The 15,439-nt window shown below is 41.6% G+C and overlaps 1 protein-coding gene across 1 annotated transcript in view; it reads right to left on the bottom strand.

Annotated features, from left to right (window-relative positions):
- capza1b (capping actin protein of muscle Z-line subunit alpha 1b) overlaps positions 1–15,439 on the bottom strand; it is a 63,538-nt gene that overhangs the window by 13,856 nt on the left and 34,243 nt on the right. The window contains exons 3-6 of the mRNA XM_059950306.1: positions 13,998–14,049; positions 6,788–6,851; positions 4,822–5,028; positions 2,213–2,292 (exon numbers count right to left, since the gene is read on the bottom strand). Of these exons, the coding sequence (XP_059806289.1) occupies positions 2,213–2,292; positions 4,822–5,028; positions 6,788–6,851; positions 13,998–14,049 (403 nt within the window). The remainder of the gene's footprint in view (positions 1–2,212; positions 2,293–4,821; positions 5,029–6,787; positions 6,852–13,997; positions 14,050–15,439) is intronic.

Below are 15,439 nucleotides of genomic sequence, written 5' to 3'. Positions count from 1 at the left end.
GGCGTCCCGACTGTTTGTCCCAGACGTACAAGAGGCTGTCCTGGTGGCCAGCCGCCATAGTTATTAGCGGCAGCTGGCCCTTGCAGGGCAGGCGACAACAGTGGGCTTTTGTGCCCCACCGCTGGTGATAGAAACACCACTGTTCGCTGGCCTCCTCACTCCTGCCTCTGTGTTGTGTGTGCCCCCCTGCCGGGCCTGGTCTGGTCCGCTGTTGGGCGCGTGGCCTGGTAACCTGACCGACCGAAGCCACGCTCTCCCTCTTGGCTTTTCACAGCATGTCTGCCCGGGAAGCCACCTTCCGGAGGTCACTGAAATCTGTGTCGGCCAGCAGCAGATGTATGTCCCCGGGCAGTTGCTCTAGGAACATTTGCTTGAACATGAGGCAGGGCTTGTGTCCGTCAGCCAGGGGCAGCATCTCGTTCATCAATGCTGACGGCAGTCTGTGTCCCAAACCGTCCAGGTGAAGCAGGTGGGCACCCTGCTCACGCCGTGAGAGGCCAAAGGTCTCAATGAGCAGCGCTTTGAATGCTTCATATTTGCCTTCTTCTGGGGGCAAATGTATGAAGTCCGCAACCTGGGCGGCCATCTCCTGGTCAAGGGCACTCACCACGTGATAGTAACGCATGGATATCTGCCGAATCTGGAACTGGGCTTCTGCTTGGCTAAACCACACGCGTGGTCGCAGCATCCAGAAAGTCGGCAGTTTTAGCGAAACTGCGTGAACAGATGAAGAGTCAGTCATCTTTGGTCCAAATCCTGTTTGGACCGTCGGGGTCACCAATGTAGCGATGTGCTACACACAGCGCTGAAATAACGACACGCAGTCGGTAAGTCATTTCGAGACTAGTTTATTCAAACTTTGCGGCGCTGGCATTTAATCCCTTGTGCCCACCCTCTCTGGGCGGAAATGACGTCAGAGGTGCATTACCAAAGTCTCACCCCGCGCGCTGGCTATTTGTGAGCCGGTTCCCCCGCACAGAAAGTGGGTCGCCACAGTATTACACTGTAATGTTGCTGTAAAATAACAAATTTCAACACATATCAGTAATATTAAATCTTATCCTGATTCAATATTCCATTCATAGAGAAATTCCCAGCAGGCATCAATATGCAGCTTAATCTATCCCTAATTACCAATGCACAAACACAGATCTTCCAGCAGACAAAAGTCATCAGCATCGAGAAAACTGCCTGAACCACTACTTCCTTATTGTCCTCATTTGAAACTCAAAATACATACAATCTTGTCACTAGGTTTGTGACAGGGATAGCTAACCATAAAACAGGTGTTGACGACGTGACCTCACTCTGCAGAAACAACCAGACTTACATCTGAAACCATAAGACGTAGTTGCAGAATTAGGCCATTTGGCCCAGTGAGACTGCTCCACTATTCCAAAGACTGATTATTGACTTCAGGAGAGGGAAAGCAGAGGTCCATAAGCCAGTGATCATTAACTTTAAATTCCTGAGTGTCAGTATCTCAGAGGACTTGTCCTGGACCCATCATGTAAATATGATTGCGAAGAAAGTATGACAGCACCTCCACTTCCTCAAGAGTCTGTGGAGGTTCGGCATGTCATTGAAAACCTTGGCCTTTGAGCGAAAAGTCCTACCAAAGATAGTGGATTCGGCCCAGTACATCACAGGTAAAAACCCTCCCTACCACTGAGCACATCTACATGAAACGTTGCTGTAGAAAAGCAACATCCAAAGACCCTCACCACCCAGGACATGCTCTTTTTTCGCTGCTACCATCAGGTAGAAGGTACAGGTACCTCAGAACTCACACCACCGGGTTCAAGAACAGTTACTACTCCTTAACCATCAGGCTCTTGAACAAAAGGGGATAGCTACACTCATTTAAGGACTGTTAAATTGTTATTTCATGCTCTATATTTGTTGCTATTATTATTATCTGCATTACAGTTTGTTTACAGTTTATAGTTAACTGATGTTTACAGTTTATAGTTACTGCTCTATAGATTTGCTAAGTATGTCTGCAGTAAAAGAATCTCAGGGTTGTATGTAGTGTCAAAATGTAATCTGATAATAGATTTTACATTGAATTTTGAAAATACAAAGCAAAAAAGACATCAGGAATGCTCCGTATTGCAACATCTGCAAAATTGACATGTGACTGAAATAATGAGCTTAAGTTCAGACATGGACATTGGAACTCTATTTACTCATCATTAAGAAAAACACTTACCAAAAATTACTTGGCTGAAACTGATGGTTTTCAATGCAAGCTATAATAGTCTGCTGGCCATTAAGCGTCTTACCATATATCTGCAAAATAAAGCAAGGCAGGAAAAAAGACTGTCAAGTTTCTGTTACAATTGATTTTGGTCTATTTCTTGTATTAGTATCTGTACTAGGCATTTAATTAGCTTCCACTTGTTCAGGAAAGCAAACTATGTTTTGTGTCTTTATTCATCAATGCTCTAAAATTGTGCAGTGGCAGAATGGGAAGATACTTTTTCCATAAATATATATCAGGACATGCCAGTACCTGTAGGGGAAAGAGAATGATGTTTTATGATGTACGTGGACATAATGAAACCTGATCTTTCTTACAGATACTAATCTCACCAATGCATAATACTCCCACATATATGCAGCTTGCTATTACAGTGGAAGATAAAGCTATCCCAGTATCACGTCTGAACACATTCAAGCAATGCTCTATAATGTAGAAATAGGAGAGAGGGATCTGAATAACTTGGGCATAAAGAAACAAGCTAAGGTTGGACAAGCAAAGTTCATTTAGGAGGAAAGGAGATGTTCATTTATAGGTGCTCCATTTGGATATTATCTGTGTTGTATACAAATACATCTGAACCAAAGAGTGGACCACCAGGTAAACAGCTGATAAAACAACAGTGACATCGGCTTCAGTGTACAGGTGTTATAGTGATTCCCCCGTCTCCAGAATTACCTGTTCTGAAATTTAATAAGCGTCAGCATGTTAGCTAAAAGGCCCCCTAAACCAAACTATTTGATAGCAGAACTTAATGCTTCTTTATCTCTACAGTTCTTTCATGCTTATCCCCTCCCCCTCCCCCCTTTATCTTTCCTCTGATTGGTTTTCCACCTGGCGCCTCTAGGTCCTACCCCCTCCCCTATCTCTATTACTGGGCTTCGGCCCTCTCTTCCCCCTATTCCTGATGAAGGGTCTCGGCCCGAAACGTTGGCTACTCTTTTCTCACGGATGTTGCCTGACCTGGTGAGTTCTTCCAGCGTTGTGTACGTATTTGATAGGTATAGTTCTGAATTTGACCTCAACTACATTTTTCTTGATTTTCATAAGTCTGGATTCCCCTATAGTCTAAAAACTACGACCAGTTCTCTCTTTGAACACTCTGACCACACGTTCCTCTCTCATCCGATGCTTGCGGACAAAGTCAACTGATTGTCTTGAGCAACATTCAGCCCATAAAACAACGATAGATTGGAAACAGGTCCTCCAGTGACCTTCTGTTGGAAAGTGTAAGTTAATGAGGAAGAACAGGGCTGAGTGGCACTACATAGCATTTTCATAGAGCCAGCACAGTGGTTTGACCAGTTTCCTTCACGTGACTTAGTTTCTGATGTCTGCCATGAGCCATATACATGTCATCCTTGTTAAATATTTTATTAATGCAAATATCTCTTTTTTTTAAATCAAGGGCCCACTCCTCACCCACCTCCTTTTGCAAATTTTGATTTAATCATTGCCTCTAACTTCCAACTCCTAAGTTTAAATGGCATTTGATATCCTAATGAAAGTAACTATCAAAGTCCTAACTGACTGCAAAAGTTGCCCCCAGGTATCCTTGATTTTTTTTTTAGAAACAAAACTGTTGGAGGAATTCAGTGGGTACATGTCTATGTTAAGAAATGGAGATCTAGCATTTTGGGTTGAGATCTATTATTGGACTGAGAGAGGACAGTATAAAGGTTCGAACAGAACAGTATCTCACATTCTGTCGGGGTACTCTGCAGTCTGGCAACATAAACTTCAAGTTCTTCATTTTCAGATTATCTGCTTCTCTATCCCTTTCTCTTCTTCTTTACAAGTCAGCCCCCGCCTTTCATTTTCTTCCTCCTCCCCCACCTACTGACTGTGCACATCACCTACACACACCACCCACTGGGTCTCTTCCTCCAAAAAGCTTCCATCTGTCCATTATGCCATGTTTATTTGGTTCTTCCTCACCTTTCACTCTTATGAGATTCCATAACCTAGTTCCTCAGTGATAATCTTTAGATGCCACTTGTCAGCCTCTGTTGCTATCTCCACCCTTTTCTCCCCAATCTGACCCCTCATCTGCCAATCAACCTGTCCTCAACTTGTTTCACAATGCTTGCTCCACTCCTCATTCTAATCTCTTTCTATAAGCTATCCCTCCCTCCATTCTTCCAGTCCAGATGATGGGTCACAATCTGAAATATCAACTGTCCATTTCCCTCCACAGACATTGTTTGACCCAATGAGTTCCTTCAGAGGATTGATTTTGCTCCAGCCTCTGTACTTTATATTCTATGTCCTTTCTTTTATCCTTATTCTCTGAATTTCAACTACATATTGAATGCAAGTTTTGATATTGTACGTGTTGTTTTCAGTTGATGGATCAAGCCCATACTTAATCTCACATTTATATGCATATACACAGGAGGCTAATAACATTTAGTAGGAACCCTACAGCCAGTTATCATCTCACGTGCATATACAAATCCAATGAAGAATTAACTAACAGATGTGAACTCTGCACTTGGTAGTTAGCAGCAACAAAAATTCAGTCACACAAATTGCATTGAATTTTCAAAAAACTTAACAGTGCAGATGCCGCAGGGATAGTGGTTTTTCATATATGCGCGCACAGCGGTGTCACAGGCACTCCGCCATGATTCTATTGCAGCCTCGCCTGCCATGGGCTGGATATCACTGCTTTCTTTCCTCATGTGATCATATTTGAAGGAGATTTGATTCTTTGGGTCTGCAAATCTTCCATTACCCAGATCGCCGTGCTCTGTAATCAGGACCTATAATACAAAATCCCACACTTTAATACTTGTAACGTTTAAGGATAAATACATGCATTTGTATTTACATCCACCAATTATAAATAACATATCTTTATACCACCCCTGTTAAAAATCATATTTTCAATCAGTATATATATCCATGGCCTCTTCTAAGGCACTGCATTTTAGCATAGGGTAAAGTACAGCAGAATGTATGTAGGCCTCCGTCAGTCTCGATAGACCATGGATTTGTGCCTAGAAAGCCTGGGCAAGGGTTTTTTTTATGGAAGACTAGCAGTTGCCCAAGCAGCAAGTCTCCCCTCTTCAAGCCACTGATGTTGTCCAACGGAAGGGCATTAGGACCCATACAGCTTGGCACCGGTGTCATCGCAATGTGTGGTTAAGTGCCTTGCTCAAGGACAGACACAGAACCTCAGTCAAGGCTCGAACTAGCGACCTTCAGATTACTAGACGAACGCCTTAACCACCTGGCCACGTGCCAACACAGCAGAATATATGAAATAGAAAGAGGAGTCACCCATCTGGCACATCAAGCCTGGCTGATCTGGCTGTGAACTCAGTTCCACTGACCTGCCTTTTCCTAATGTCCTCTAATTCCCCCGAGATGCAAAAATCAACCTAACTATGTCTTAAATATACTTAATGAGGCTGTCTCTACAGCTTCCCTGGGCAGAAAATTCCATTTTCACTCCTCTCTGGGAAAAGCAGCTTTTCTTCATCACCATCCTTTATCCAATGCCTGCTCCAGGCTTCATGCCTGTGCACTTTCATTCTGAATGCTATTGTTTACTTTTATTGTTTGCATGATGTGTTTTTCCCCCCTCTCCACATTGGGTGTTTGATGGTGTTCTTTTGAAAAGAAGGGAGCTTTGGGGTTCTGACGTTTCAGGTATTCATTCTTTGGGTTTTTTTCTCTATTTTGTGGATGTCTGAGAAGAATAATTTCAGGTTGTATACTGTACATATTCTCTGATATTAAACTGAACCCTTGAACCAAACTTTCTGTCTGCCCATCTGCACCATTACACAAGACCCAATGAAAGCTTGAGGAATAATACTTAATCTTCTATCTAGGGACACTGCACCTTCTGAAACAGTTATCAACTTCTCTGAATCTTGGCAGTTCACTCTTTCTTTCTACCTGTTTCAGAACTGAGCATTTCTGTCGACATAATGTTCGTATTTTTTCCTTTATTCTATTCAAGGAGTCTGGCCTACTGGGAACATCCCACCGCCCCACCATCTTCACTACATTGCAGACAAAGCAGCTTAGTGCACTGGTAAGTGCTCCCACTAAGTAATTTGAACTCACCCACAGCAATATTCCCTTTTTTTAAAAAAAATATTTTTCCTACATCATCTCTCTTACTGAAAAGTGACTTGAAAATACCCTTTCTCAGTTCTGATAAAATGCCTATGCCTAAAATGTTAACCATTTCTTGTTCCAGCCGATGCCAATATTGTTCAGCATTTCCAGCATTTTCTGAACTTAATGTATAAATATATAATTATCACTCTTCTGTCTACAGATTGGATATTCACAGAATTTCACTGAAACTGGTATATTGCCAACATACTTAGTTGTCATTATTCTTGATGCACCACCTATCCTGGGGTACAATTTCATCAACACCAACTGTTTTCTGCTACCATGTTTTCTCCATTAAAGCAAACTGTCCATTTATTCACCATTATTTTTTACAAACCTCCCCCCACCCCCGGCCCCCCAGCCCCTCTCCAACAGTTATCAAGTTACCTGCTCCTCATAGCCTTCTAGTTTCACAGGAGTGAACTGGTCCATGTTATACCGGGCAAAGGCACTGTGAGAAGAAAAGGCAGTTTATTTTTTTATTTTAGAGATTCAGCACAGTAACAGACCCTTCCAGTCCAAAGAGCCTGCGCTGCCCAATTACACCCATGTGTCTAATTCACTTACTAACCCATACGTCTTTGTAATGTGGGAGGAAACCAGAGAACCTGAAGGAAACCCAGAAGGTCACAGGGAGAACATACAAACTGCTTACCAATAGTGGCAATTGAACCCAAGTTGCTGGCACTCTAATAGCATCAATGCTAACTGCTACATTGCTAATGACAACCTGCCTTTCATAATTATGTTTTACATTGATTATAATTATCCTGGATGCATGACTATTTTAAACAGAATGTTGATCGATATTTTCTAACATTCACATTGATTAACTATTTTTCGAACTACAAAGAGATACACCACAGAAAGAGACCCTTCAGCCCACTGAATCCAATCTGATTATCAAAAATCAGACTCAGGTTTATTATCACTGGCATGTGTCCTGAAATTTGTTAACTTAGCAGCAGCAGAATAATGCAATACCTAATAATATATAAAAAGATCACAGTAAGTATATGTAAAATAGTTACATTAAAATAGTGCAAAATAGTTTGTGGTTTCAATGTCCATTTAGGAATTGTATGGTAGAAGAGAAGAAGCCGTTTCTGAATCGCTGAGTGTGAGCCTTCAAGCTTCTGTACCTCCTTCCCAATATTAACAATGAAAAGAGGGCATGTCCTAGGTGATGGGAGTCCTTAATGATGGACACCGCCTTTCTGAGGCACTGCTGCTTGAAGATGTCTTGGATACTAAAGAGGCTATTACCCAAGACAGGGCTGACCGATTTTACAACTTCCTGTTAACCTTTTGGTCCTGTGCAGTAGCGTACTCCCCCTCACAACTCCTCCCTCATATCAGATAGTGATGTAGCCTGTCAGAATGTTCTCCACAGTGCATTTACACATATTTGAGTGTTTTAGGTGAGAAACTAAATCTCATCAAACTCCTAACGAAATATAGCTGCTGTCTTGCTTTCTTTATAGCTGCATCGATATGTTGGGACCAGGTTAGATCCTCAGAGATCTTCACACCCGGGAACCTGAGATTGCTCACTCTCTCCACTTCTGATCCCTCTATGACGATTGATTCACATCCCCTTGCCTTACTCTTCCCAAAGTCCATGATCAGCTCTCTCATCTTACTGACATTGAATGCAAGGCTGTTGCCATGATACCACTCAACTAGCGAGTTTACCTCGCTCCTGTACCCCCTCTCATCACCATCTGAGCTTCTGCCAACAATGGTTGTAGTATCAGCAAATATATAGAAGGCATTTGCTGTAACTAGCCACACAGTCATGAATATAGAGGGACAAGAATAGTGCACCAAGCACACACCTGAGGTGCACCAGTGTTGATTGTTAATGAGGAGATATTATCACCAAATGCACAGATTGTGGTCTTCCGGTTAGGAAGTCAAGGATCCAATTGCACAGGGAGCTACAGAGGCCCAGGTTCTGTAGCTTATAAATTAGGAGTGTGGGAATGTTAAATGCTGAGTTATAGTCAACGAATAGCATCCTGACATAGGTGTTTGTATTGTCCAGGTGATCTAAGTGCATGTGCAGAACCATTGAGATTGAGTCTGGCGTAGACCTATTGCAGCAATTGTTAAGTTGTAGTGGGAGTACACCATCCATTTACAGTAGTAAGAAACACAAGTAGTATCAGGAGTAGGCCATTTGGCCCATCAAGCCTGCTCTGCCATTCAATATGACCATGGTTGATCTGGTCTTGGACTCAACTCTGCCTACCTGGCATCTACTGCTTCTTTGGTAATTAATCATTCCTTAATCTTGTTCCCCTTACATTCCTTGAAATAGAGTGTTGGGAACTGTATGATAAAGCATTTTGGTAAAAGGAACAATAGTGCAAACTATCTAAATGGGGAGAAGGTTCAAACATCAGAGATACAGAGGAACTTGGGAGTCTTTGTGCAAGACTTCCAGAAGATTAATTTAGCTAGGTCTGGGGTAAAGAAGGCAAATACAATGTTAGCATTTATTTCAAGGGGAATAGAATATACAAGCAAGGAGATAATGCTGAGCCTTTATAAGACACTAGTCAGGCTGCACTTGGAGTATTGTCAACAGTTTTGGTCCCCATGTCTCAGAAAGGATGTGTTGTCATTGGAGAGAGTCCAGAGGAGGTTCAGAAGAATGATTCTGGGAATGAAGGGGTTAACGCATGAGGAAAGTTTGGCAGCTCTGGGCCTGTACTCACTGGAATTCAGAAGAATGCAAGGGGGATCTCATGGAAACCTACCAAATGTTGAAAGGACTAGATAGGGTGGATGTGGAGTGGATGTTTCCTATGGTGAGGGCATCTAGAACTAGAGGGCAGAGCCTCAAAATTGAGTGGCAACCTTTTAGCATAGAGGTAAGCAGGAATATTTTTAGCCAGAGTAGTGAATCTGTGGAATGCTCTGCCACAGACTGCAGTGGAGGCCAAGTCCAGAGGTATATTTAAGGTGGAAGCTGATAGTTTCCTGATCGGTCAGTGCATTAAAGGATATGGCGAGAAGGCAGGTGTATGGGGCTTGAGTCAGATCCAAGATCAGCCATGATGGAATGGTGGAGCAGACTCAACGGGCTGAATGGCCTAACTCTGCTCCCATGTCTTACGGTCTTATCAACTGTCCCCAGATTCTATCATTCACCTACACACCAGAGCAATTTACTGTGAACAATTAACCTACCCATCCACAAAGGTTCAGGCTGTAAGAGGAAACTGGATCCTCAGGAGAAACTCACACAGCTACAGAAACATGTAGGTTCCCTGACAAGCAGTGCCGAGGTCTGGACTGAACCCAGGCCCCTGGAGCTGTGAGGCAGCAGCTCTGTTAACTGGACCACTGTGTTTAAGAGACATTAACATTCCTCTAATAAGGTCAAATAAGCTAATGATAACTGAAACACAAATGCATGTTTGTGATGGAGATGGGGGTTGGGTGAGATAACAACAATCGTTAATTTTACCCTTGCACTCAGTGGCCACTTTATTAGCTACCCTTGTACACTTGCTCATTAATGTAGGACTTGTGCAGGATTTCCCAAAGGGTAATTTGCAGGTTGTGTCAGTGGCAAGGAAGGCAAATGTAATGTTAGCATTCATTTCAAGAGGACAAGAATATAAAATCAATAAAGCAATACTGATGCTATATAAAGCATTGGTGGGGCCTCACTTAAGAGTATTGAGAGCAGTTTTGGGCCCCTTTTCTAAGAAAGGATGTGCTGACCTTGGAAAGGGTTCATAGGAAGTTCACAAAAATGATTCTGAGATTGAAAGGCTTGTTATATGAAAAGCGTTTGATAACTCTGGGCCTGTATTCACTGCAATTCAGAAGAGTGAGCGGTGACCTCACTAACCTATCGAATGTTGAAGGGCCTCAATAGAGTGGCTGTGAAAAGGATGTTTCCTTCAATGGGCAAGTCTAGGACCAGAGGACACAGTCTCAGAATAGAGGGATGGATTTTTAGAATGGCGATGAAGAGGAACTTCTTTAGCCAGATGATGGTGAATCTGTGGAATTTGTTGCCATAGGTGGCTGTGGAGGCCAAATCACTGGGTATATTTAAGGCAGAGGTTAATAGATTCTTGATTAGTCAGGAAGTGAAGGGATAGGGAAAGAAGGCAGGAGACTGGGGCTGAGAGGGAAGATGGATCAGCCATGATGAAAAGGTGGAGCAGACCCACTTGGCCAAATGACCTAATTCTGCTCCTATATCTCATGGTCTTATAGCTAATCAGCTAATCATGTGGCAACACTCAATGCATCAAAGCATGCAGACATGGTCATGAGGTTTGGCTGGTGTTCAGACCAAAAGCAGAATGGGGTTAGAAACATGATCTTAGTGACTTTGACCAGGAAATGATTGTTGGTGCCAGACATCGTGGCCTGAGGATCTCAAAAACTGCTGATCTCCTGGGATTTTCATGCACAACAGTTTATAGGCGATGGTGCGAGAAACAAGAAACATTTAGTGCGTGGCAGTTCTGTGGGTGGAAATGTCTTCTGAATGAGAGAGGCCAGAGGAGTATGGCCAGACTGGTTCAAGCTGATCTCAAGGTGACAGTAACTCGAAATCTACACATTATAACAATGGTGTACAGAAGAACCGCTTGAACAGACAACACGGTGACCTTGAAGTGGATGGGCTACAACAACAGAAGACAATGAACATACACAGTGGCCGTTGGTTGTACATCCCTCATTATATAATTTGTTGGGACTATCAGTGAGGAATCTGCTCTGACAAAAATTGAGGCATCAATCAAGATTATTTTTGTTAAACAAAAAGTAGACAATTTAACCACACTTCCCTCAGGATTATTTTTTCATATTTCTGGTAAAAATCTTGCCTTCTTTTTTAAAAAAAAACACAAACTGACAGCAGGGTTAGCAATGCAGACATTCAAGAAATGACAATAATAAATCTGTGAGCAGTTTTGGTTATAACAATTGTCTGAGCACAAACACTGATAAGGATGAAGGTATGGAGAATGTTTTGAGTTATAGCTTTTACAAACATTCGACAGCCAGGGCTGACTGTTTCCCACTGGGTGTAAACTATTTTGTATTTGACACTTATTTAGTCTATTCTCCCTGTCAAAGTTGAAGGAAAAAGTACTGTTGTCATCCTCTTCCCATCGCTAACTCCTCTAAGAGCAGCCACTCTTTGTGGGGATCTAATTCAAATCATTACTACACTTGAACCTAATAAATAAATGCAGAATTAATTACATGACTTAGCTCCTTACGCTTGATCTACCATTCAGTATGATTATGGCAAACACTCAGCAACCACACAAAATGCTGGAGGAACTCAGCAGACCAGGTAGCATCTATGGAAAAGTATAATTTCTGGCCAAGACCCTTCACCAGGACTGCTTGTCCAGAACACTATTACTTTCTTATCTCTTGTTAATCTCCTTGCTAATCAGGAAGGAGGTACAGAAGCCTGAAAGCACACATTCAGCGATTCAGGAACAGCTTCTTCCCCTCTGCCATCCGATTTCTAAATGGATATTGAACCCATGAATACTACCTCACTACATTTTTATTTCTGTTTTTTGTACTTATTTTAATTTAATTATTTAATAGACACACACACACACACACACACGGATACAGACACACACAGCTGTCCCCTGCTTTACAAATGTTCGCTTTACGCCACTTCACTTTTACAAAAGACCTACATTAGTAACCTGTTTTCACATTACAAAGAGGATTTTCGCTTTTACAGAAAATTTTCCCATATAAATTAATGGTTCTTCGCTTTACGCCATTTCGGCTTAAGAAAGGTTTCATAGGAACTCTCTACCAATGTGGGAGTGGGGGGAACACCCGTTTATACACACACATATACACAATTAGATTTATACAGAGATAGAGATATTTATACTTACTGTAATTTAGTTTTTTTTCTATGTTTATCATGTATTCCATTGTACTGCTGCCACAAATTTAACAAAGTTTCAAGACATCTGCCGATGATATTAACCCCAATACTGATCCAAAAACATCCTGCTTCACTACCTTTTCCACCAAATTGGACATCTTCACATTTCATAGCAGATGATATTTCACCCGCCATTCATTTCATATACCTATATCCCGCCAATGCAGGGGTTCCCAACCTTTCTCATGCCAGGTTGGGAACCCCAGCTCTAAAGGCTCCCTGCACCCTGCTACCTAGCTCTACATCATCAGCAAACTTGAAATATTACAACTGGTCCTCTCATCAAAATTCTTCATTAAGCATTGATCACTGCAGTGCTTATCTCAAAGACTTAAATGCTTTAGAAAAATTCACGATGAGTTTTTTAAGGCAATGGCATTTAAGAGGTGCAATGACGACAAAAATACAAGTGGAGCTATAAGAGAAAAAAGGGACAGAGCAACTACTGCAATGTAGTTAAAATGTCATTATAGCTCCTATCAACTTTTCTCACTGGCAATCTCATGCCCATATTTATGGTAAAGACTGCCTGTTAAAGCATTACATTGTAATTATATCCTTTAATTTGTGATGGAATTACTATTACTCAATTTTATTTCTCCCAGCTCTGAAAAAAATTCGACTTTTTTTTACCCTGGAACCAACTCCAGTTCTCTGCTTGGTTATGCATCAATCAAGGGAAGCATGCAACTCAAAACTAGAGATTAATTTATACTGCACAATCAATCAACTGAAATGACTCCTACATAAAAGCAGGCTTGAATTGAAATATTGTGACGAGCAACGAGCTCCTCTTTTGCAAAGGTTTCCACTGAGACACAAAGCTTTTCCCAAATCAAAATAATGCAAAGCAAACCTCCTGACATAAATTGTACATACAGCATAGAACTTAAATGGGGTTTTTATTCACAACTATCTATACTCCTCCAAGAGGACCACATCGTAGGGCTTGGAGGCTTGTGTGCTGAAGTTAGGGTTGTACGCTTTGGCTCTTGGTAGGGTTTTCCGTGCCAAACAGTTCAAAAGGTAGAGGACAGACTAAGCTCAGGGCTAACAACCCTGACTGGAAAAACAAAACTGTTAAGGAAACAGTAATGAAGAACCCTTCAACATCTGAGTGTGATGGTATTCCTGAGCCTCCACCCGGGACTTGCACAAATGACAGTCGTAAAAACTTAGCGGAAACTACTGACACAATGAAGGAAGCCCTGAACACCACCAGAAATGGAGAACCTTCACTGCTGCCTTAAGCACCAGTGGTGTAAGAGGCTGTAAGGCAAGTTGGGGTCTATACTTCTACCAGCTGGAAAACAAAGATGTGCTTCATGATGTTGATACTACACCCCACAAATTAAAGCACAGTTGGCCTATCACCTTGCCTTGGAAATGTTTTGAACTGAACACCTAGTGATAAAGTTCTCTAATAAAATAAATAAATGGAAACATCACCATTGGATAGTAAAAATACTTGAAGTTTGACAACATACACAATTATTCAACCACCAAAAATAAAAGGTATTGCAAATGATACGTTAAAAAAAGAAAACAACAACAAGTAGATCAGTGCCATCCCACACGCCAATGTGAACGTTTCATCTCAAAAATATGAAAAAGCATGAACTTAAGACTTACTGTGCAGTTGCTTCCTTGAGAAGGCTGTCATTATTCATTAGCACACGTACATCTGGAAATTGAAAACATTTTTTTTCAAGCCAGAACTGGTAATTTAAGCCAAATTAATTTAATCTCAAAATAGTGATGAATGTAACTATTAAAATTATGAATACAGTCAATACATGTTAATACAAAAGTGTCTAATTTAAATTTGTATGTTTTAAGTATCAAGAATGCTTTGAATTAAAAGGAACAGACTCTGATGTTGCCATTGCAAACTAATCTATTGGAAATTGGAAAGAAAAAGGGGAATGGATCTATTTACAAGTTTTGACTCTGAGATTCTTAAACGTTGCTACCTGAACAACCCACAGCACACCAAAGTTAAGAATGCTGATTATTTAGCACTGCATAGTTCAGACTGATATTAAGGCACAAATCTTGCAGTAAAACGACTATAAAAACATCAGTTAAATATTCACGAAATCCAGCACAATATCTTAATGGTAATTATGTCACTATTGATCAAAAAGGAAAGAATCTGCACATATAAGATGCAAAGAAAGAAAATGCACTTATGTTCAGTTTATATTCATATACAAGTGGGTGGAGTTTAGATGGTAACAATAGCTGCCTCTTCAATGTCACCTGCGTAAACAGCTTAAATTGCTCTCTTTTAATGTTTCTTTTTCTCTTTTCACGTGGCTGGGGTTCTATCGTCAACGTCACTTACACTGTAGTTTTTCATGGTGGGTAAGCTCCCGCTCCTGGAGCTCACTGACTGGCCATTTTCTCAAAGTGCGGCATGGAAGTTATGCCTCCAGGGTGTGGCCCTGCGCAGCCTTGTGGGCAACTGATTCCAGGCCGGTGCCACCAACTGAGACGTCACAGAAGGAACATCAGGATTTTGTGGCAGCGGATACGGCAGGCAGAGGTCTCTGTACTCAAGCAAGTACATCTCACTTTCGCTTTCTCGATGGTGGGGAGAGATGGCTGCCAATTCTCGAGCCAAAGAATCTCGGAATAGACTGTAACATCATAACAACTGTTGTTGGTCACCCCTTTCTCTGTGAAACAGGTGACAGCTTTCTCTTCCCTGTTAGTGAGAGACAGCCAGTGGCATATTCAACTGTCAGGTAAACAATAGCTCTTGTTGACTGCAGATCATTTGGGTGCTTTGCTTTTGCTTGCTTGGTGGGTGCTGGCCGCTGATGAGTTTTGCTGGAATGGGTATGGGGAGAGGGGGTTCTAGCATTTTTCTGTTGTTCATTCTCTTGGGGTTTTTCTGTTTTTCCTGGATGTCTGCAAAGACTAATTTCAGGCTGTATACATCCTCTGATAATAAATGGAAGCATTTAAAATATTTCTCTCAAAACAATAACCTGATGAAGCTTATTGTAATGTAATTAAATTGCAAGACTTAACATCATTAAGTCCTCATAAAGCACCTGTCTATTAAA

This window comes from Hypanus sabinus, chromosome 25 (genome assembly GCF_030144855.1).
Source record: "Hypanus sabinus isolate sHypSab1 chromosome 25, sHypSab1.hap1, whole genome shotgun sequence".
NCBI lineage: Eukaryota > Metazoa > Chordata > Chondrichthyes > Myliobatiformes > Dasyatidae > Hypanus > Hypanus sabinus.
This window is presented reverse-complemented; position numbering and strand designations above follow the sequence as displayed.